Source organism: Mobula birostris, chromosome 9 (assembly GCF_030028105.1).
Source record: "Mobula birostris isolate sMobBir1 chromosome 9, sMobBir1.hap1, whole genome shotgun sequence".
NCBI classification, from domain to species: domain Eukaryota; kingdom Metazoa; phylum Chordata; class Chondrichthyes; order Myliobatiformes; family Myliobatidae; genus Mobula; species Mobula birostris.
Window position 1 is genome coordinate 19,118,099 of NC_092378.1, and position 23,913 is coordinate 19,142,011.

Consider the following 23,913-nt stretch of genomic DNA (forward strand, 5'->3'; position numbering starts at 1 on the left):
AGGTTTCTGTGTAGCCTGAATCAATGGATTTAGCATTCTTATTACCAGCCTGGGAGAGAGACAGAGTATCAGGTATTTTCTCCCAGGTGTGGCCTGCTACTTGATGTCACTCAAGTGTTATGAGAGCTTCAATTCTGAGACTGTTGTCCTAGAAGAGCTTTTGAAGGATTTTGAGGAAGCTGCTTTGGTGGCACTTTTTCAGTTCTTCAGTGGTTCCATTTACTATCAGAGAATGTATACAATGTTCAGCTGGAAATTCTTGTTCTTTACAGACATCCACAAAAACTGAATAGTGCCTCAAAGAATGAGTGACAGTAAAAATGTTAGAACCCCTAAGCCCCAGACTCCCCTCCATGCACAAGTAGCAGCAAAGCATCGACCCTCCCCCTCCTGCTCCCCCACTTACTTCAGTAGAAAAGCATTTGCACCCTCCACCACCAAGGCAGCATTAGCAAAGTTTCCAAGTAAGACCGTGATCTGCAGTACATCAAAAAATCTAATCATTAACCCAATAATTTGATATACAACAGTGTCTCTCTTTCTCTCTCTCTCACACACTCTCACTCTCCCTCACCCCCTCTCCCACCCCCTCTCTCTCCCCTGTTTCCCCTCCCCCTCTCCTCTCTCCCTCCCCCTCACTGTCCCTCTCTCTCTCACTCCCTCTCTCACTCCCCCTCTCACTCCCTCTCTCACACTCTCACTCTCTCCACTCCCCCCTCCCCCCTCTCCCCTCCCCCTCTTGCCCCCTCTCTCTCTCTCCCCACTCTCTCTCCCCCCTCCCCCCTCCCTCTGTCACTCTCTCCCCCTCTCTCTCTCACTGACTGTCTCACGTAAATGGTCAGAAAGGAGAGAGAAGACCAACAAAAACAAACAGCTGGCTGAGTTATGGTGTTATAGTCTGCCGCATCGCTATTTTCCAATTTCTCTGACTCAAGATTCAGCAACAGCTCGTCCTTCACCAATGAGAGAGAGGGATTAGCATCCAAGTTCAGGGTTCCCAACAGCTGATCTGCTGTTCCCGACATTCCGTTTTCTCCCGCAACACTTCAGTCGGTGGCGCCGGTTTAGATTTGGCTCATCCCTGGGGCCACAAAGCTTTATAATCCCGAAAGCACGCTCGTCTTCTAGGCTGCATCCTTGGGATATTGAAAAATACCCATTTGGCAAGCTGTGGGAACAGGTTCCATTGCTACAGAAACAGATGTTTGAGTGTAGCTGTAGGTTAGGGTCTGCAGCAGAACCCCATCCACCATGAAAGGGAAAAAGAGAGACATCATAGATGGGAATTAAGCTGTTTCCACAGATGAGCTCACTGTCAAGTGCCATTGTAACTCCACCCCATTCCATGTACTTTGAGGTGCCTGCTGTCAGTTTGTGATGCAGACATAAATTGAAAGGTTTAGATCACTGCTGGGTTTGTAATCTTACTCTTTCAACATTCTTTTCAGCCAAAAGCTTCGGTGCCACATTAAAACCATTTCATAATCAGTATCTGTCTTCATAAAGTGATGGTTTCCAAGATGCATGTAGTATGCCAGATTTTCCAGGATCTTGTTGTGAACTTTTGTTGTGGTATGGCAATGGGTTACACCAGGGGCAGGTTTGTGCAGTACTTTTATTTTTCAGAAGTTATATGTGATGCCCCTTTTTTTATATGCTTTAGAATTTGTGCATGTGCAAACAATGTCTCCTGCAGTTAAATAACTCCAGTTGGAGTGGCTTTGCATAGGTAGTGCATGCATAGGTTGAACAATTTTTCTTCAGGATGAGCTCTCCTCTAGTGTGAGATCTATTTGAACGTTATTGAATACTGCAACTATTCTCCTTGTGCCATTGCTAATATTTTGAATGTTGACATATTAAAGTATCATCTTTTATATTGAAATAACTGGATCACTAAATCAAATGCTCAGTTCTTCTTGTTTTTGGTAAACGCTGTGATAAATCTGCTAGTCGATACAGTGGAGGGGGAGGACGAACGGGTGTCTAAAAATACCATTTGTCAAGAATTGATTCTTAACATAATCTGAAGTAATAAAGTAATACTGAAGATTAAGGAATAAAGAAAATACAGTGCTCTGTAATGAATTGTTATCCATTTATTGTAATGCAGCAGTGCAGCATGAAATGGTACGATATAAATAAAGTGTATTGTATGCAGTAACTTAAAATTACACTCTGCACTGTAAATTTAAATTTTAACTGATCACCAACTTAGAGGAATAGTACATTAATCATTACAGTAATACAGCAATTTAATGTCTCTATGGTGCTGTAATACTTTTATGCCTCAGGAGGGCAATCTTCAACAGCAGTTATTGATGGTGAAGGAGTAGAGCTTGAAGGTGCTATGCATGCAGTAGAACCGTTCTTTTTTAGATTATGAGGACTATTATTGTAGTTCAGTGTCATTTTTCAAAAGCCTGACTGCCTAAAACTAAGCTGCCCTTTCTTGAGAAAATTATGGATGGCATACAGTTTCATCAGTTCGTGGCCAAAATAACTGGAATTCTTCTCATAAAGTTTTGAATGTTTGCAGATCTCTTGTAATATTTTTAGATGTTCAGATTGGTTATCATCTTCCTCAGAACTATGATCTGTTACAGTGGCTTGATCAGAATTATCGATCTTCATTTAAAACTGAAGTAACTTTTATATCGCCATTAGTATTTACACATCCTCCAATCAGATTCAATCATTAAACAAGAATTGGCCATCTGACCAGTCAAGGCTGCTCCACTGTTCAATAAAATCAGGGTTTATCTGGCCTTTACCTCATAACCTTTAATTACCCTGCTATGCAAAAATCATATCTAACTGTGTCTTAAATATTCTTAATGATAGAGCATCCGTTGCTTCTCCTGGCAGAGAATTCCACAGATTCATTAATCTCTGGGAAAAGCCAAAAATTTTGAGGCTATACCCCTATTTCTAGTCTCACCAGTGGAGACAACTTTTCTGCCTCTCTCATATTTATCTCTTTCATAATTTTACATGTTTCTATAAGATCTCCTCTCATTCTTCTGAATTCCAGCGTGCATATTCCCAAACTGACTGCCTCATCTCCAGGATCAATCTACTGGGGGACCTCATCTGCAACGCCTCCAAGGCCAGTGTTGCGTCTCAAGTAAGGAGACTGGAACATCATGCAGTGCACTAGGTGCAGTGTCACGTACCCTGTACAGTTGCAGCATAATCTCCTTGTTCTTAAATTCAGTCCCTCTAGCAATGGCCAACATTCCATTTGTGTCTTTAATAACCTGTTACGCCTGCAAACCGACCTTTTCTGATTTATGTACTAGAACTCCCAAGATTGCTTGCTGCAGTCTTTCACTATTTAAATAATAGCCTGTTCTTCTATTTTTGCTTCCAAACTGGATGATCTCCCATTTACCATTATACTCCATCCACCAGACTGCCCACTCACTTTGTTATCAAGGTCATTTAAATCCTAAATTGATGACAGCTAGATTTTCCTCTGGTTGAACCAATATTACATTGAAGTCTGGAGCCAAATCATCTTGCAGAAGCTCATGCTAGACCTCATGGAGCAGTTTATTGGCTGGTAGTTGGTGATAGTGCTATTAACGTCATCATTCAACATTTTGCTGATGATTGAGTGTGCACTGATTTGTTGTGGTAGCACATCCCCAAGTAATTTGTGACTACAGCAGGGAGGTACTACTGCAGTTGTACAAGGCCTTGATGAGACCACACCTGGAGTATTGTGTGCAGTTTTGGTCCCCTAATCTGAGGAAAGACATCCTTGCCATAGAGGGAGTACAAAGAAGGTTCACCAGATTGATTCCTGGGATGGCAGGACTTTCATATGATGAAAGGCTGGATCGACTAGGCTTATACTCGTTGGAATTTAGAAGATTCAGGGGGGATCTTATTGAAACATATAAAAAGTCCAGAACGAGGGATCATAGTTTGAGGATAAAGGGGAAGCCTTTTAGGACCGAGATTAGGAAAAACGTCTTCACACAGAGAGTGGTGAATCTGGAATTCTCTGGCACAGGAAACAGTTGAGGCCAGTTCATTGGCTATATTTAAGAGGGAGTTAGATATGGCCCTTGTGGCTAAAGGGATCAGGGGGTATGGGGTGAAGGCTGGTACAGGGTTCTGAGTTGGATGATCAGCCATGATCATACTGAATAGCAGTACAGGCTCGAAGGGCTGAATGGCCTACTCCTGCACCTATTTTCTGTGTTTCTATGTTTTCTATGTCTCTACATTGTTAGATGACAATGTTGTAACCATCATGGACCAATTTAGCCAAAGACCTTACTTGGTTCTGAAACATAAATTTTGCATAGGTGTTAGTGCAACGCTATTACACTCTGAGTTCTCCCATGGATTGTGTGAATTTTTCCCGGTACTCTAGTTTCCTCCCAGTCTAAAGATGTATTGGAAAGGTTAATTGATCATTCTTATTTGCTCCATGTTTAGATTAAGGTTAATCAGGGCGTGGGGTTGCTGGGGTAGCATTGCTGGAAGGGCCGGAAAGGCCTACTCCATGTTGTATCACTGAATGAGTGAACGAACAAAGAAATAGCATTTTCTACTCCACAGTTGTAAGGACCCCATACATTTTTCTTGTATTCAGTTTGTTGAACTGTTTCTTGGAGTGAATCCAGTTGACTGGCTGGATCTGGTTTAGTGAGCTCAGGAGAGAAAGTTAAGAGGATCATTTGTTACATCTGGCTGAAGGTAGTTTTTGCAGTTGTTTGCTGGACTGAACCTTATTAAAGATGAATATGTTCATGGAATTTTCTCTTCCAAAGTAGCACACACAAAATGCTGGAGGAACTCAGCAGGTTAGGCAGCATCTATGGAAGTGCCTCGGCCTGAAACATCAACAGTTTATTAATCTCCATAGGTGCTGCCTGACCTGCTGAGATCCTCTGCCATCTTGTGTGTGTTGCTTTGGGGAATTTCCAGCATCTTCAGACTTTCTCATGTTTATAAATTTTTCTTCCTTTTGTTTAATTGTCCTTCATTACCTGGTTGTGCCAGGACCATAATGTCTTGTTTGGCCATGTGGTTGTAGAAATTCTTAGCTCTGTAGCATTTAGCTTGTGTTATTGGCATGCTTGTTGTCTTGTGCTGGAATTTTCCGAGATTTGAACTTCCTTTTCAGATGTACAGTACCTAGCTCTGCTCTTTTTCTCCCTTTGATCCAGATATGGTTACTATGTTTAATCTTATTTGACTGACGTACTAGGGTTAACTATTGTGATGAGAAGACACCTATTGCTGCTGTTGATTTTGTTTTCAAGCTCCTGATTGTTTTTGACAACATGTGGAGGAAGGGACTGTCTCAAAAGGAAAAAGGGCTGGTAAAGAGAGAGGACTTAGACTTAAAACACTTTGCAAAAGAACATAAGAAAAATATAATTTTTAAACCAGTGATTTTTTGTGATCTGAATGCACTACCTGGAAGGATAATTGAAACAGATTCAATAATTAATTTTAAAAGTGAGATGGATCAGTATATTGATGGAGAGTAATGTTTTTGAATAGAAGCTAGTTATATATTACTGGTTGATTAACTTATCCACTGTGCTGTATTAGCTGTTCATTAATCTGAGAATGAAACTTGAATATTTGCAATAGTTTCTCTGTACTTTAGATTTTTTTGTAAAACAATATTTTTATGTTGGATGAAGTAAAAATTTATTGAAAAATATTTCTTCTCGTTTAGGCAGAACTCAAAATGTATAACATTTTTTCTTCTGATTTCTCCAGTTGTTCTCATCTAATCACTGAACATCATACAAAAAAGAGACGTCAGTCATCACGCTTTAAATCAGGAGCGATGAAAGAGATGCCCAGTAGATCAGACTATTCTGCTGAAGTAAACTTGGGATTTGGAGAACCAGCCATGAATAAAGAGAGTAAGTTTGAGGGGAAATGTCAATAAATATATATGTATATTATATTGTTTTGAATATATTTCAATATTGTGTAAAAGGATACCTCTGGTCTTGTAAAGTACTAAGAAAATAGGCACTGTGGTTTTAAATTTAGTTTTAAGAACTTTTGTGAAAAAGGATACTGAATAGTGTAAAAGTAATGGCTGATGTTTATTTGAATGATTTAATGCTAGAAGACAGGATATTTGATTGCTCTTGCAGGATGTGGAAAGGCAGAGAGACCTCCAGTGTCCTTGACGACTGCAATTGCGAGAAGTGCATCCAGCTGCAGCTTCTAACAATCTGAGTTAAGGAATTGTAACTGGAACTGAATGAACAGTTCATTTGGGAGGCTGCGGGGCTGATAGATAGGACAAATAGAGAAGTAGTTACACCCATGGTGCAGGATACTGGAAACAGCGTGACAGTCAGGAAAGAGAAAGAGGTTAAGCAGCCTGCGCAGAGTACCCCTGTGGTCATTCCCCTCTACAACAGATATACCACTTTTGATACTGATGGGCTGAATTACCTATCAAAGGAAAGTCACAGTGGTCAGGCCTCTCACACTGAGTCCGGCTCTTTGAGGCTCAGGTGGGAAGGGAGTATAAAGGCGAGCTGTGGTGATAGGGGATTCATTAGCTACGGCAACAGAAAGGAGGTTCTGTGGATGAGAACGAGATTCCCAAAAGGTATGTTGCCTTCTGGGTGCCAGAGTCCAGAACATCTCAGATCAAGTCCTCAGCATTCTTAAGGAAGAGAGTGGTCATGCCCACGGAGGTACCAATGATACAGGCAGGACGTATAATGAAATTCTACAAAGTGAGTTCAGGGAATTAGGTGCTACGTTAAAGGGAAGAACCTCCAGATTGCTACCCGTGCCAATGAGGTCAGAAATAAGAAAATTATACAGTTTTAATACATGGTGTAGGAGAGAGGGCATCAGATTTTTGAATCATTGGGCTCTCTTCTAGGGAAGATGGGACCTGTACAGAAGGAACGGTGTGCACCTAAACTGGAGGGGACTAATATCCTTGTGGAAGGTTTGCTGGTGCTACGTGAGTGTGGGGGAGTGCTCAACTAGAGTTACAGGGGTTGGGGGGATTAAAGGAGGAGGAGTTGTGTTACTAGTTAAGGAAAATGTCATGGCAGTGTTCAGTCAGGACAGACTGGAGAGTTTCACGAGTGAGGTGTTTTGAGTGGAAATGAGAGTAAGAAAGGTATGACCACATTAATGGAGCTATATTACAGACCACCTAACAGCCCGAGGGATTTAGAGGAGCAAATGTGTAGACAGATCACAGACTGTTGCAAGAAATGTGAGGTTGTTATAGTAGATGATTCTAACTTTCTACATATTGACTGGGACCCCCATACTGTAAAAGGACTAGATGGGGTAGAGTTTGTCCGACGTGTTTAGGAAAATTTCCTTCATCAGTACATAGAAGTCCCAGCAAGAAAATATGTGATACTTAATCTGCTATTAGGGAATGAGACAGGGCAGGTAACAGAAGTTTGTGTAGGGGTATACTTTGTATCTAATGACCATAATGGCATTAGTTTCAAAGTAAATATGGAAAAAAGATAAGTCTGGTCTGTGGGTTGTGATTCCAATTTTGATGGTATCAGATAGGATCTGACAAATGTTGATTGGGACAGGTTGTTTTCTGGCAAAGGTGTACTTGACAAGTGGAGAGCCTTGAAAAGTGAAATTTTGAGAGTACAAGTCTTGCATGTGCCTGTCAGAATAAAAGGTAAACATAACAGGTTTTGTTTTTAATAGAGGCTTCGCTTAAGAAAAAAAGGAGGTTCATAGCAGGTATAGTCGGGTAGGAACAAATGAGGTACTTATGGAGAATAAGAAATGCAAGAGAGCACTTAAGAAAGAAATCAGGAGGGCTAAAATAGGACAGGAGGTTGCCCTAGCAGACAAGGTGAAGGAGAATTCTAAGAGCTTCTACAGATACATTAAGAGCAAAAGGATTGCAACGGACAAAATCCTTCTGGAAGATCAGAATGGTAATCCATGTGCAGAGCCAAAATAGATGGAGGAGATCTTAAATGATTGTTCTGCATCTGTATTTACTCAGGAGATGGATGCGAAGTCTTTAGAAGAGAGGCAAAGCAGCATCGAGTTCATGGACCCTATACAGATTACAGAGGAGGAGGTATTAGCTGTCTTGAGACAAATTAGGGTGGATAAATCCCCTGAGCCTGACATGGTATTTCCTCAGTCCCTGTGGGAGGCAATTGCAGAAATTGCAGGTACCCTAGCAGAGATACTTAAATTATCTTTAGTGACAGGTGAGGTATTGGAGGATTGGAGGATAGATAATGTTGTTGCGCTGTTTAAGGAAGACTCTAAAAACTAAGCAGAAAATTATAGGCTGGTGAGCTTGACATCAGTAGTGGGAAAGTTATTGGAAGGTATTCAAAGGGACCAAATATGAGTATTTGGATAGACATGGACTCATTATGGATGGTGAACATGGCTTCATGCAGTTAGGTCATGTCTAATCAATGTTAGAGTTTTTTGAGGAAGTTACCAGACCACCTAGAAAAATGAATGAAAAGTGGCAGGTGGAACTTAATGCAGACAAGTGCAAAGTGTTGCACTTCAGTTGGACCAACCAGAGTAGATGTTACACAGTGCACGGTAGACCACTGAGGAATGCTGTAGAACAAAGGGAATACAGGTACCTAATTCATTGAAGTGATGTCACCTGTAGATAGGGTCATAAAGTAAGCTTTCAGTACAACATAAAATACTCTGCAGATGCTGGGGTCAAAGCAATACAACATGCTGAAGGAACTCAGCAGTTCAGGCAGCATCCGTGGAAACAATCATTCAACGTTTCGGGCTGAAGCCCTTCGTCAGGACTGTACATTGGCCTTCGTAAATCAAAGTATGAGCACAGGAGACGGGATGTTATGTTGAAGTTGTAGAAGTCATTGGTGAGGCCTAATTTAGAAAATTGTGTGCAGTTTTGGTCATCTACCTACAGGAAAGATGTAAATAAGGCTGAAAGAGTATAGAGAAAAAAACTTACAGGGAAGTCACTAGGGCTGGAGGATCGGAGTTATAAGGAAAGATTGAATAGGTTCGGAGTTTATTTTCACACTGATATTTTTATTACTATGATTTGGATCTGTATTCCTTCTCTAGAAGCAAAGAAGTTGTCATTTGCCATGAGTCGATAACTCGAGTGCATAAACATTAAAGCTGCAAGAATATACTTGAGTTCCTTATTGCCTTACCTTTAATACAGTGAGATAATTAGAGTTGTTAGAGACTACTAACAGCAATTCTCCCCTGCAAAAGACTGCACATAGCCAGTTCTCCTGTAGAGTACATTTGAAATCCTGAATCAAAAGACATACAAAGCAAAAATAATGCTAGTAGTCTGGTTGGACAATTTTGCAGAGCCATACATTGAGTTGATTGACTTGCCAGAGCTCTGAATTTTGAAGTGGAAAGATCTACAGATGCTCCTACAATTGTCCCTTTCACTGAGCATCCTTGTCATATGGTGAATGCTGTCTCCGAAATTATCCCAGCCATGCCACTTTGGGTCAATGTATGGTAAAGAATGGGAGACTTAGCTGGTCTGTTTCCTCTACCATGAGTGGTAGTGGTATCTATGTTAAGAAAATCCCTATTATTCTGTCTCAAATTCCCATCAGGGAATTGCTTAAGCCAAGTGGAAAGTTCTTTCATTGGTATTGGATCTTGCTTCGATTGGACTTTTGTAGAAGCTGATCTTCGTGTTTTGCGGTTTTTTAATGCTTTGAATGTGCAGTGTTTTTAATTCAGCAACCAATATCAACATTAGTAAATCAAGAGCTGTGTGTTATGATTAAGTTTCATAGCTAATTGCATACTTTTATCCTAACCACTGACAATGAAAAGAATCTGGTTGAAAGAAATGGAACAATAATTTCATGCAGTATCCTGGACTCTAATGCTTCAGCATGATTTTGTTTAAGTTACTCTGGAAAGATATATTTATCATGGCTCTAGCGACAAATATTTATTCATTAGTTTCCAGAAAGCTGTTCATTGTGAAAAATGAAGAAGCTCTCCACTCTGAGTAATTGTAATATCTGCCTTGGACCCACATTTCCATCTTGTTAGGTGATGTCGAATAAAGACCCAGGCAACTCGTGTCTTATTTCAATAATCGCACAATCTAGGAAAAAAAACCTTTTTAGATGATGTTTTCCTGTTTGTCATTTGTTTAGAGCTATGTTTAGAGTTCTATTTTCCCTTGTTCCTGATTTTTTTTCATCTATTCCTTATGGCCACTCCAGTCGATACAGAATATCAGGAGAGTCCTAAACTGAAGTCAAGATCAAGACGTTCTGTAAAAGGTAGTATTAAATGTGACATCTACCTTTTGTTCCCTTTTGCACAGTACTAACTTTGTGAACATAAAGAATTGGATTTTGTATAAATAATTGCTGTATGTCATGGATTGTATAACTTTCAGAAGATTTGAACTGTGACTAAATTAATTTTGACTACCAAAATTATATTTTATTCTGTTTTCTCTGACTCTTATGTCTATTTAGAGGTGGAGATGGGAATGTAGTACCATTTGCCATCTTGTTGAACAACAGAATATTTCTACATTTTATTGAGCTATTTTTCCATCTATCTTGTGCCTATGACCTGAAACTTGCATATCAATTTATTTTGTTAGATATAAATCTAAAAATATATTTCAATATGCTCTCATTGGTCCAGTATTTATAACACACTTCTTTCATCCCCTCTGTTAATCACCTGCTGCAAAGTGCCAGACTTTCCCATATCTCTGGTAGCACCTTTTAATTGTAAGTGATAGCACAGAAAGGTGCCGGTAGTGGGAAGGACTAGAGTGAATGTCTTCACAAACTCTGCCACCAATGGTTGTTAGGCAGGTAAACCTACCAAAATGTTACGAATGCTTCTGACAATAAGAAATGTCCAAAATGTTCCGGTGCTATCAGAAATTAATAAAATTAATGGCCACATTTTACTGTCCACCATTGAACTCTGAGAGATCTAATGTTACAGAGCAGTCATGGAAACATTGGCAAACCTTTCCAGTGTGCTTAGGACTTATGCTGAGCTCACTGGCAGTTATATGAAGAAACATCTGCTATTCCACCTGAAACAGCTGGTAATGTCCTAAGTTTATATAAACATAAGGATCGAAAACAATTCTCTGTTCTTTGCATTAGATATATATTTATATTCCATTGGTGTTACAAAATGAAATGAAATGCTGATTTTTTTTTTACACATTTAGCATTTTCATTCTTGTTTCCAATATCCTTAATAACTGCAATTTGTAGTCATAACCACTCAGCAACAAATACAAAATTTATTCTCATAGCCTTTCATTACATCTTTTGCTAAATCATTTAAATCTGATTCTTGTTCTTGAACCATGTACTAGTAGAGCCAACTTCTCTCAGCTTGCTTTATTTAAAAACATTGCGACCTCTATTTCCATTAAATCTCTTATGATTTCTTTGCTAAAGGAGAGCTGACCCACTTGTCTAATGTAATTTTATACTGGTTGACCACCACAAATCCAGAATGATTGGGACCTGTGTAAGTGCTGGATTAGTGATTCTGCCCAATCTTAGGTAGTTAGGTTAGGATTAAATAAACTCTTCTAACCCACTTAATGATCTCCACACCCTTGGATAATATAGAAAAAAGAAATGACAAATGAAAAGCAAGCGAAATTTATTGAAGTACAGTTCAGGCAAAATACCATAAGACAAAGGAGCAGAAGTCGGCCTTTTGGCCCATCGAGTCTGCTCCGCCATTTTATCATGAGTTGATCCATTCTCCCATTTAGTCCCACTCCCCCGCCTTCTCACCATAACCATTGATGCCCTGGCTACTCAGATGCCTATCAATCTCTGCCTTAAATACACCCAATGACTTGGCCTCCACTGCTGCCCGTGGCAACGAATTCCATAGATTCACCACCCTCTGGCTAAAAAAATTTCTTCGCGTTTCTGTTCTGAATGGGCGCCCTTCAATCCTTCAGTCATGCCCCCTCGAACTAGACTCCCCCATCATGGGAAACAACTTTGCCACATCCACTCTGTCCATGCCTTTCAACATTCGAAATGTTTCTATGAGGACTCCTCTCATTCTTCTAAACTCCAAGAAATACAGTCCAAGAGCAGACAAATGTTCCTCATATGATAACCCTCTCATTCCCGGAATCATTCTAGTGAATCTTCTCTGTACCCTCTCTAACGTCAACACATCCTTTCTTAAATAAGGAGACCAAAACTGCCCACAGTACTCCAAGTGAGGTCTCACCAGCGCCTTATAGAGCCTCAACATCACATCCCTGCTCCTATAATCTATTCCTCTAGAAATGAATGCCAACATTGCATTTGCCTTCTTCACTACCGACTCAACCTGGAGGTTAACCTTGAGGGTATCCTGTATGAGGACTCCCAAGTCCCGTTGCATCTCAGAACTTCGAATTCTTTCCCCATTTAAATAATAGTTTGCCCGTTTATTTCTTCTGCCAAAGTGCATAACCATAAACTTTCCAACATTGTATTTCATTTGCCATTTCTTTGCCCATTCTTCCAATCTATCCAAGTCTCTCTGCAGACTTTCCGTTTCCTCAGCACTACCGGCCCCTCCGCCTATCTTCGTATAGTCAGCAAACTTAGCCACAGAGCCATCTATTCCATAATCCAAATTGTTGATGTACAATGTAAAAAGAAGTGGTCCCAACACGGATCCCTGTGGAACACCACTGGTAACCGGCAGCCAACCAGAATAGGATACCTTTATTCCCACTCTCTGTTTCCTGCCAATCAGCCAACGCTCTATCTATGCGTGTAACTTTCCCGTAATTCCATGTCTCTTATCTTGTTAAGTAGCCTCATGTATGGCACCTTGTCAAAGGCCTTCTGAAAATCCAAGTATACAACATCCACTGCATCTTCCTTGTCTAGCCTACTGGTAAGTTCCTCAAAAAATTGTATTAGGTTTGTCAGGCAGAATTTTCCTTTAAGGAATCCTTGCTGAGTTCTGCCTATCTTGTCATATGCCTCCAGGTACTCTGTAACTTCATTCTTGACAATCGACTCCAACAACTTCCCAACCACCGATGTCAAGCTAACAGGTCTATAATTTCCTTTTTGCTTCTTTGCCCCCTTCTTAAATAGCGGAGTGACATTTGCAATCCTCCAGTCCTCTGGAACCATGCCAGAATCCATCGACTCCTGAAAGATCATCGTTAATGCCTCCGCAATCTCCACAGCTACCTCCTTCAGAACACACGGGTGCATTCCATCTGGTCCGGGAGATTTATCTACCTTTAGACTATTCAGCTTCCTGAGTGCTTTCTCTGTCGTAATTGTGACTGCACACACTTCTCCTCCCTGCCACCCTTGAGTGTCCGGTATACTGCTGATGTCTTCCTCAGTGAAGACTGATGCAAAATACTCGTTCACTTCCTCTGCCATCTCCTTATCTCCCATTACAATTTCTCCAGCATCATTTTCTACTGGTCCTATATCTACTCTCACCTGTCTTTTACTCTTTATATACTTGATAAAGCTCTTAGTATCTTTGATATTATTTGCTCGCTTCCTTTCATAGTTAATCTTTTCCCTCTTAATGACCTTCTTAGTTTCCTTTTGTAAGCTTTTCAAAACTTCCCAATCCTCTGTCTTCCTACTAATTTTTACTTCCTTGTATGCCCTCTCCTTTGCTTTAACTTTGGCTTTGACTTCTCTTGTCAACCACGGTTGCATCCTTTTTCCGTTCGAAAATTTCTTCTTTTTTGGAAAATACCTGTCTTGCACCTTCCTCACTTCTCGCATAAACTCCAGCCACTGCTGCTCTGCTGTCTTTCCCACCAGTGTCCCTCTCCAGTCAACTTTGGCCAGTTCCTCTCTCATGGCACTGTCATTTCCTTTACTCCACTGAAATACCGACACATGAGATTTCGGCTTCTCTTTTTCAAATTTCACACTGAACTCAATCATGTTATGATCACTGTCTCCGAAGGGTTCCTTCACCTCAATCTCTCTAATCACCTCCGGTTCATTACACAATACCCAATCCCCTAGTAGGCTCAACAACAAGCTGTTCTAAAAAGCCATCTCGCAGACATTCTACAAATTCTCTCTCTTGAGATCCAGTGCCAACCTGATTTTCCCAATCCACTCGCATGTTAAAATCCCCCACAATTATCATAACACTGCCCTTCTGACAAGCGTTTTCTATTTCCTGTTGTAATTTGTAGTCCCCATCACTGCAGCTGTTTGGAGGCCTATAAATAACTGCCATCAGGGTCCTGTTACCCCTGCGATTTCTTAGCTCAACCCATAAAGATTCTGCACCTTCCGATCCTATATCACCTCTTTCTAATGATTTAATATCATTTCTTACCAATAAAGCCACGCCTCCCCTTCTGCCTACCTTCCTATCCTTCTGATACACCGTGTATCCTTGGACGTTCAGCTCCCAGAGACACACATCCTTTAGCCACGTCTCAGTGATGGCCACAATATCATACCTGCCAATCTGTAGCTGTACGACAAGATCATCCACCTTATTCCTTATGCTGCGTGCAGTTAAGTATAACACCTTACGACCAGTATTTGGTACTTTTCGCTTTGATTTTACTGCAACTTTATTGCACTTCAACTCATCCCAATGGCTACAAATTTGCCTCATCACCTGCCTGTCTTTCCTGACATCTTTACTGCTCACTATCTTGGATTTATTTCTGCTTTCCCCTTCCTCCGCTCTATCATTCCGGTTCCCATCCCCCTGCCAAATTAGCTTAAACCCTCCCTAACAGCTCTATTAAACTTTCCCGCCTGGATATTGGTCCCCTTGGGGTTCAGGTGTAACCTGTCCTTTTTGAACAGGTCATACTTCCCCCGAAAGAGATCCCAATTATCCAAGAATCTGTCCCCTGCACCAGTCTCTCAGCCACGCATTCATCTGCCTGATCCTACTATTCTTGCCCTCGCTAGCACGTGGTGCAGGTAGCAATCCCGAGATTACTACCCTGGAGATCCTGCTTCTCAGCTTCCTTCTTAACTCCCAGAAATCTGTCTTCAGGACCTCCTGCTTTGTCCTGTCTATGTCATTGGTACCAACATGTACCAAGACAACTGGCTGCTCACCCTCCCCCTTCAGAATATTCTGGACCCGATCCAAGCCATCCCTTATCCTGGCACCTGGGAGGCAACACACCATGGGGGTATCTCAATCAGGCTCACAGAATCTCCTGTCCGTTCCCCTGACTATGGAATCCCCTATGACTACCGCATTCCTCTTCTCCCTCCTTCTCTCCTGCACAACTGCACCAGGCTCAGTGCCAGAGACCCGGTCACCGTGGGCGTCCCCTGTCAGGTCATTCCCCTCAACAGCATCCAGAACAAGATATTTGTTGCTGAGGGGGACAGCCACAGGTGTGCTCTCCACTATCCGGGCATTTCCTTTCCCTCTCTTGACAGTGAACCATTTTTCTGACCCCTGTAGCCTAGGGATAAACTACCTCCCTGTAGCTGCTATCTATCACATCTTCACTTTTCCTCATAAGCAGTAGGTCATCAAGCTGTAGCTCCAAATCCTTAACACGGTCCCTGAGGAGCTGCATCTCGGTGCACCTGGCGCAGATGTGGGCATCAGGGAGGCCGGAGGTCTCCCAGGATTCCCACATCTGACACCCTGAACAAAGCACTAACCCTGCAGGCATGCTATCTAATTCTAGGTGAATGAAACAGGAAAAGTAAGTCTACTCACCCACTTACCTCGCCAAACAGATGAACTTATTAAACTGTTAGCTCGTACTGTTAGCTGTGAGAGCCCTGCTGTTCCTGTCTGTCTGGGCCAATTCGCGAAAGGGAGCGGGGGGAGAAAAAAAGAGTTGCTGCTTAGCTCTGGCCTCTTCCCGTTTTCCGCCAAAGCCCGTTGAAGCCAAAGCCCTACACTCTGCTACCGCTCACTCCACTGCCCGCTCCGACAGCTGCCCGCTGTACAGGGTGGTCTCCTTTTTAAACTCTCCGCGCTGTCCTGTTGACGTCACGCGCCTGCGACTTACAAGGTATCTGTATTTACTTACATCTTGACGCAGAATTTAAACCACTTTATGAGAACTTTATCTAGCTGTGAACATCTTCCATTTTTTATTGTTTTCCTTGTGCAGATCTGTTTTTATTGGCTTGCTGTCAGCGAAGAACTGGAGCAACTTTTCTTGCTAAGCAACACACATCAAAGTTGCTGATGAGCACAGCAGGCCAGGCAGCATCGCTAGGAAGAGGTACATTCGACGGAGAGAGAAAGAAAGAATATGTGTATATAAATAAATAACGGATGGGGTACAAGGGGAAGGTGGGGCATTAGCAGAAGTTAGAGAAGTCAATGTTCATGCCATCAGGTTGGAGGCTACCCAGGCAGAATATAGGGTGTTGTTCCTCCAACCTGAGTGTGGCATCATCTTTAGTCATAGTCGTACTTTATTGATCCCGGGGGAAATTTGTTTTCGTTACAGTTGCACCATAAATAATAAATAGTAATAGAACCATAAATAGTTAAATAGTAACATGTAAATTATGCCAGTGAATTATGAAATTGTCCAGGACCAGCCTATTGGCTCAGGGTGTCTGACCCGCCAAGGGAGGAGTTGTAGGGTTTGATGGCCACAGGCAGAGGAATGACTTCCTACGACGCTCTGTGCTGCATCTCGGTGGAATGAGTCTCTGGCTGAATGTACTCCTGTGCCCACCCAGTACATTATGTAGTGGATGGGAGACATTGACCAAGATGGCATGCTACTTAGACAGCATCCTCTTTTCAGACACCACCGTGAGAGAGTCCAGTTCCATCCCCACAACATCACTGGCCTTACGAATGAGTTTGTTGATTCTGCTGGTGTCTGCTACCCTCAGCCTGCTGCCCCAGCACACAACAGCAAACATGATCACACTGGACTCATAGAACATCCTCAGCATCGTCCGGCAGATGTTAAAGGACCTCAGTCTCCTCAGGAAATAGAGACGGCTCTGACCCTTCTTGTAGACAGCCTCAGTGTTCTCTGACCAGTCCAGTTTATTGTCAATTCGTATCCCCAGGTATTTGTAATCCTCCACCAGGTCCACACTGACCCCCTGGATGGAAACGGGTCACCGGTACCTTAGCTCTCCTCAGGTCTACCACCAGCTCCTTAGTCTTTTTCACATTAGGCTGCAGATAATTCTGCTCACACCATGTGACAAAGTTTCCTACCGTAGCCCTGTACTCAGCCTCATCTCCCTTGCTGATGCATCCAACTATGGCAGAGTCATCCGAAAACTTTTGAAGATGACAAGACTCTGTGCAGTAGTTGAAGTCCGAGGTGTAAATGGTGAAGAGAAAGGGAGACAAGACAGTCCCCTGTGGAGCCCCAGTGCTGCTGATCACTCTGTCAGACAGAGTGTTGCAAGCACACGTACTGTGGTCTGCCAGTCAGGTAGTCAAGAATCCATGATACCAGGGAAGCATTCACCTGCATCGCTGTCAGCTTCTCCCCCAGCAGAGCAGAGCGGATGATGCTGAACGCACTGGAGAAGTCAAAAAACATGGTCCTCACAGTGCTCGCTGGCTTGTCCAGGTGGGCGTAGACACGGTTCAGCAGGTAGACGATGGCATCCTCAACTCCTAGTCGGGGCTGGTAGGCGAACTGGAGGGGATCTGAGTGTGGCCTGACCATAGACCAGAGCTTTACAGTAGAGGAGGCCATGGATAGATATATCAGAATGGGAATGGGATGTGGAATTGAAATGTGTGGCCACTGGGAGAAAACAACTTTTCTTTTTGTTTCTTTATATCGTTAACTGTAAGGATCCAATGTTATACAAGTCACATATGCTTTTCACAGGCACACCACCGTCGAGTTTTTTCAGAACTTCCATCTTTCCTGTATAGATAACGTATGGTGTTTGTGCTTTACACCATGAGAAGCACTTCCTTTATTCAATTAAGACATGACTGGGACTGGATAAGCACAGGTTATAAAAATAAGTGCAGAATAACACAGGGGACTGACTTGCTTCTTTTGAAGACCATGCAAACAGCTGATTCTGCTAATGGGGCCACCAAAACCGTGGCGATGGGTTGGTGCAGCAACATGAGAAATTTGAACTTAGGCAGCCACAAATTGTGTCCGAACCAGTGGTGAAAGCGGACCACTGATTGCCGGATTCGAGGTGGTCAACCTGTAATTGAAATTCATTTTTCCTGGAACCAAAATGTGGTAACCGGAATTGGATTCAGTGTTCCAAATGTGGCAATATTGTAGCAATCCAAACTAATTTCTGTGCCTCTAGTAATGAAGCACAGACTCACACCTGCTTTATTAACTGCTGTTTCAATGCATGATGCTACTTTGAAAGATGTACATTGCTTACGCATATATTTTATTACCATAAAGTAAATCAGAACAAACCGACTAGTGGAGAAGAGCATTGGCAGTTGATAGCGGGTAGTTGATGTCTTACTAGCAGATTTTTTTTGCCTGACTTTAAAAGTACTGCAGTGTAAAATTGAGTTCTGATAATGGTGAATAGATTCTATCTCCTGTACTATAGCATTGGAGAGGGATAGGAACAGACAAGTTGGAAGAAGGAAGTCTGAGAATCAGAGCGGGAGTGTGGAGGAAGCCATTTTTGAATTTTTCAGTTTTTATTCCATCGGCGTTCAGAAAGGCAGGACTGCGCAGGCGTGTGACATCGGGCAGTGAAGCGCGGAAGACTTAAAAGGAACACAGCCTCATACAGCGGGCAGCATAGTTTGCGGGCGGCAGAGTGAGCCGGGAGCAGAGTGAAGGCTTAAGGGCTTCGGCTCAACGGGCTTAGGCGGAAACGGGCGTGGCCAGGAAGGTTTGGTATTCATTTTTTGTTGTTATTTGAGGAGAGGGGCAGTATGAGTGTGAGGGCAGTTTGTTGGTCTCGGTGCCGGATTTGGGAGGCCCTGGAGACTCCAAGCCTCCCGGACGTCCACATCTGCGCCAGGTGCGCCGAGATGCAGCTCCTAAGGGACCACGTTAGGGAACTGGAGCTGCAGCTCGATGACCTTTGTCTGGTCAGGCAGAGTGAGGTGTTGATAGAGAGGATTTACAGGCAGGTGGTCACACCGGGGCCACGGGAGGCAGACAAGTGGGTCACGGTTAGGAGGGGGAAGGGGAAGAGTCAGGTAATAGAGAGTACCCCAGTGGCTGTGCCCCTTGACAGTAGGTACTCCTGTTTGACTAATGTTGGGGGGGACAGCTTACCTGGGGGAAGCGGCAGTGGCCATGCCTCTGGCACAGAGTCCGGCCCTGTAGCTCAGAAGGGTAGGGAAAGGAAGAGGAGGGCAGTAGTAATAGGGGACTCGATAGTAAGGGGGTCAGATTGGCTATTCTGTGGACGCAGTCCAGCGACCCGGATGGTAGTTTGCCTCCCTGGTGCCAGGGTCCAGGATATTTCTGATCGTGTCAAAGATATCCTGAAGTGGGGAGGGTGAGGAGCCAGAGGTCGTGGTACATATAGGTACCAATGACATAGGTAGGAAAAGGGAAGAGGTCCTGAAAGGAGAATATAGGGAGTTAGGAAGGGAGTTGAGAAAAAGGACCGCAAAGGTAGTAATCTCGGGATTACTGCCTGTGCCACGCGACAGTGAGATTAAGAATGCAATGAGGTGGAGGATAAATGCGTGGCTGAGGGATTGGAGCAGGGGGCAGGGATTCAAATTTTTGGATCATTGGGACCTCTTTTGGCGCAGGTGTGACCTGTACAAAAGGACGGGTTACACCTGAATCCTAGGGGGACCAATATCCTGGCGGAGAGATTTGCGAGGGCTACTGAGGTGACTTTAAACTAGGATGGTTGGGGGGTGGGAATCAAATTAAGGAGACTAGGAGAGAGGAGGTTAGTTCACAACAGGGGGATGGGAACAAGTGCAGAGAGACAGAGGGGTGTAAAATGAGGGTAGAAGCAAAACGTAATAAGGTGAAAAGTATAAGTAGCAGGCCAGCAAATCCAGGGCAAAAATCAAAAAGGGCCACTTTTCAACATAATTTTATAAAGGCTGAGAGTGTTGGAAAAGCGAGCCTGAAGGCTTTGTGTGTCAATGCAAGGAGCATTCGTAACAAGGTGGATGAATTAAAAGTGCAGATTGTTATTAATGAATATGATATACTTGGGATCACAGAGACATGGCTCCAGGGTGACCAAGGATGGGAGCTCAACATTCAGGGATATTCAATATTCAGGAAGGATAGACATGAAAGAAAAGGAGGTGGGGTAGCATAACTGGTTAGAGAGGAGATTAATGCAATAAAAAGGAAGGACACTAGCCGGGAGGATGTGGAATTGATATGGGTAGAGCTGCATAACACTAAGGGGCAGAAAACCCTGGTGGGAGTTTTGTACAGGCCACCTAACAGTAGTAGTGAGGTTGGGGATGGTATTAAACAAGAAATCAGAAATGTGTGCAATAAGGTTGAAAGAGTGCAGAGAAGGTTTACAAGGATGTTGCCGGGACTTGAGAAACTCAGTTACAGAGAAAGGTTGAATAGGTTAGGACTTTATTCCCTGGAGCATAGAAGAATGAGGGGAGATTTGATAGAGGTATATAAAATTATGATGGGTATAGATAGAGTGAATGCAAGCAGGCTTTTTCCACTGAGGCAAAGGGAGAAAAAAACCAGAGGACATGGGTTAAGGGTGAGGGGGGAAAAGTTTAAAGGGAACATTAGGGGGGGGCTTCTTCACACAGAGAGTGGTGGGAGTATGGAATGAGCTGCCAGACGAGGTGGTAAATGCGGGTTCTTTTTTAACATTTAAGAATAAATTGGACAGATACATGGATGGGAGGTGTATGGAGGGATATGGTCCATGTGCAGGTCAGTGGGACTAGGCAGAAAATGGTTTGGCGCAGCCAAGAAGGGCCAAAAGGCCTGTTCTGTGCTGTAGTTTCTATGGTTCTATGGTTCAAGAACAGCAGTTATAATGGGTGACTTCAATCTACATATAGGTTGGGTGAACCAAATTGGTAAGGGTGGTGACAAAGAGGATTTCCTGGAATGTATGCAGGATGGTTTTTTGAACCAACATGTCGAGGAACCAACTAGAGAGGAGGGTATTCTAGACTGGGTATTGAGCAATGAGGAAGGGTTAATTGTCGTGAGATGGAGAGTGACACAGTTAATTCAGAAACAAAGGTTCTGAACTTAAAGAAGGGTAACTTTGAAGGTATGAGACTTGAATTAGCCAAGATAGACTGGCAAATGACACTTAAAGGATTGACGGTGGATTTGCAATGGCAAGCATTTAAAGATCGCATGGATGAACAACAACAATTGTTCATCCCAGTTTGGCAAAAGAATAAATCAAGGAAGATAGTGCACCTGTGGCTGACAAGGGAAATTAGGGATAGTATCAATTCCAAAGAAGAAGCATACAAGTTAGCCAGAAAAAGTGGCTCACCTGAGAACTGGGAGAAATTCAGTGTCCAGCAGAGGAGGACAAAGGGCTTAATTAGGAAGGAGAAAAAAGATTGAGAGAAAACTGGCAGGGAACATAAAAACTGACTGTAAAAGCTTTTATAGATATGTGAAAAGAAAAAGATTGGTTAAGACTAATGTAGGTCCCCTACAGACAGAAACAGGTGAATTGATTAGGGGGAGCAAGGACATGGCAGACGAATTGAATAACTACTTTCGTTCTGTCTTCACTAAGGAGGAAATAAATAATCTTCCGGAAATAGTAGGGGACAGAGGGTCCAGTGAGATGGAGGAACTGAGGGAAATACATGTTAGTAGGGAAGTGGTGTTAGGTAAATTGAAGGGATTAAAGGCAGATAAATCCCCAGGGCCAGATGGTCTGCATCCCAGAGTGCTTAAGGAAGTAGCCCAAGAAATAGTGGATGCATTAGTGATAATTTTTCAAAACTCTTTAGATTCTGGACTAGTTCCTGAGGATTGGAGGGTGGCTAATGTAACCCCACTTTTAAAAAAGGAGGGAGAGAGAAACCGGGGAACTATAGACCGGTTAGCCTGACATCGGTGGTGGGGAAAATGCTAGAGTCGGTTATCAAAGATGTGATAACAGCACATTTGGAAAGCGGTGGAATCATCGGACAAAGTCAGCATGGATTTGTGAAAGGAAAATCATGTCTGACAAATCTCATAGAAATTTTTGAGGATGTAACCAGTAGAGTGGATAGGGGAGAACCAGTGGATGTGGTATATTTGGATTTTCAAAAGGCTTTTGACAAGGTCCCACACAGGAGATTAGTGTGCAAACTTAAAGCACACGGTATTGGGGGTAAGGTGTTGATGTGGATAAAGAATTGTTTGGCAGACAGGAAGCAAAGAGTGGGAATAAACGGGACCTTTTCAGAATGGTAGGCAGTGACTAGTGGGGTACCGCAAGGCTCAGTGCTGGGACCCCAGTTGTTCACAATATATATTAATGACTTAGATGAGGGAATTAAATGCAGCATCTCCAAGTTTGCGGATGACACAAAGCTGGGCGGCAATGTTAGCTGTGAGGAGGGCGCTAAGAGGAAGCAGGATGACTTGGATAGGTTAGGTGAGTGGGCAAATTCATGGCAGATGCAATTTAATGTGGATAAATGTGAGGTTATCCACTTTGGTGGCAAAAACAGGAGAACAGATTATTATCTGAATGGTGGCCGATTAGGAAAAAGGGAGGTGCAACGAGACCTGGGTGTCATTATACACCAGTCATTGAAAGTGGGCATGCAGGTACAGCAGGCGGTGAAAAAGGCAAATGGTATGCTGGCATTCATAGCGAGAGGATTGGAGTACGGGAGCAGTGGGGTACTACTGCAGTTGTACAAGGCCTTGGTGAGACCACACCTGGAGTACTGTGTGCAGTTTTGATCCCCTAATCTGGGGAAAGGCATCCTTGCCATAGAGGGAGTACAAAGAAGGTTCACCAGATTGATTCCTGGGATGGCAGGACTTTCATCTGATGAAAGACTGGATCGACTAGGCTTATACTCATTGGAATTTTGAAGATTGAGGGGGGATCTTATTGAAACATATAAAATCCTAAAGGGATTGGACAGGCTAGATGCAGGAAGATTATTCCCAATGTTGGGGAAGTCCAGAACGAGGGGTCACAGTTTGAGGATAAAGGGGAAGGCTTTTAGGACCGAGATTAGGAAAAACTTCTTCACACAGAGAGTGGTGAATCTGTGGAATTCTCTGCCACAGGAAACAGTTGAGGCCAGTTCATTGGCTATATTTAAGAGGGAGTTAGATATGGCCCTTGTGGCTAAAGGGATCAGGGGGTATGGAAGGAAGGTTGGTACAGGGTTCTGAGTTGGATGATCAGCCATGATCATACTGAATGGCAGTGCAGGCTTGAAGGGCCGAATGGCCTACTGCACCTATTTTCTATGTTTCTAAAAGTGTTTAATTGGAGTAAGGAGAAATATGAGGCTATCGGGCAGGAACTTGGAAGCATAAATTGGGAACAGATGTTCTCGGAAATGTATTGAAGAAATCTGGCAAATGTTCGGGATATTTGCATGGAGTTCTCCATGGGTATGGTCCAATGAGACAGGGAATGAATAGTAGGGTACAGGAACTGTGGTGTACAACAGCTGTTGTAAATCTAGTCAAGACGAAAAGAAAAGCTTACCAAAGGTTCAAAAAACTAGGTAATGATAGAGATCTAGATGATTACAAGGCTAGCAGGAAAGAGTTTAAGAATGAAATTAGGAGAACCAAAAGGGGCCATGAGAAGGCCTAGGTGGACAGGATTAAGGAAGACCCCAAGGCATTCTACAAATATGTGAAGAGCAAGAGGATAAGACGTGAGAGAATAGGACCAATCAAGTGTGACAGTGCAAAAATGTGTATGGAACTGGAGGAGATAGCAAAGGTACTTAATGTATACTTGCTTCAGTATTCACTATGGAAAAGGATCTTGACGATTGTAGGGATGAATTACAGCA

At 42.9% G+C, this 23,913-nt stretch overlaps 1 protein-coding gene across 8 annotated transcripts in view; it reads left to right on the forward strand.

The window, feature by feature from the left end:
• LOC140202567 (ankyrin repeat domain-containing protein 26-like) overlaps window positions 1-23,913 on the forward strand; it is a 121,744-nt gene that overhangs the window by 21,072 nt on the left and 76,759 nt on the right. For 5 of the 8 annotated variants that reach the window (XM_072267567.1, XM_072267573.1, XM_072267572.1 and 2 more), the window contains 5 exons: window positions 5,752-5,900; window positions 10,227-10,286; window positions 12,822-12,906; window positions 13,002-13,069; window positions 16,115-16,228. In XM_072267567.1, coding sequence (XP_072123668.1) covers window positions 5,752-5,900; window positions 10,227-10,286; window positions 12,822-12,906; window positions 13,002-13,069; window positions 16,115-16,228 — 476 coding nt within the window. The remainder of the gene's footprint in view (window positions 1-5,751; window positions 5,901-10,226; window positions 10,287-12,821; window positions 12,907-13,001; window positions 13,070-16,114; window positions 16,229-23,913) is intronic. The other 3 variants (XM_072267568.1, XM_072267569.1, XM_072267570.1) reach the window with 3 other exon arrangements.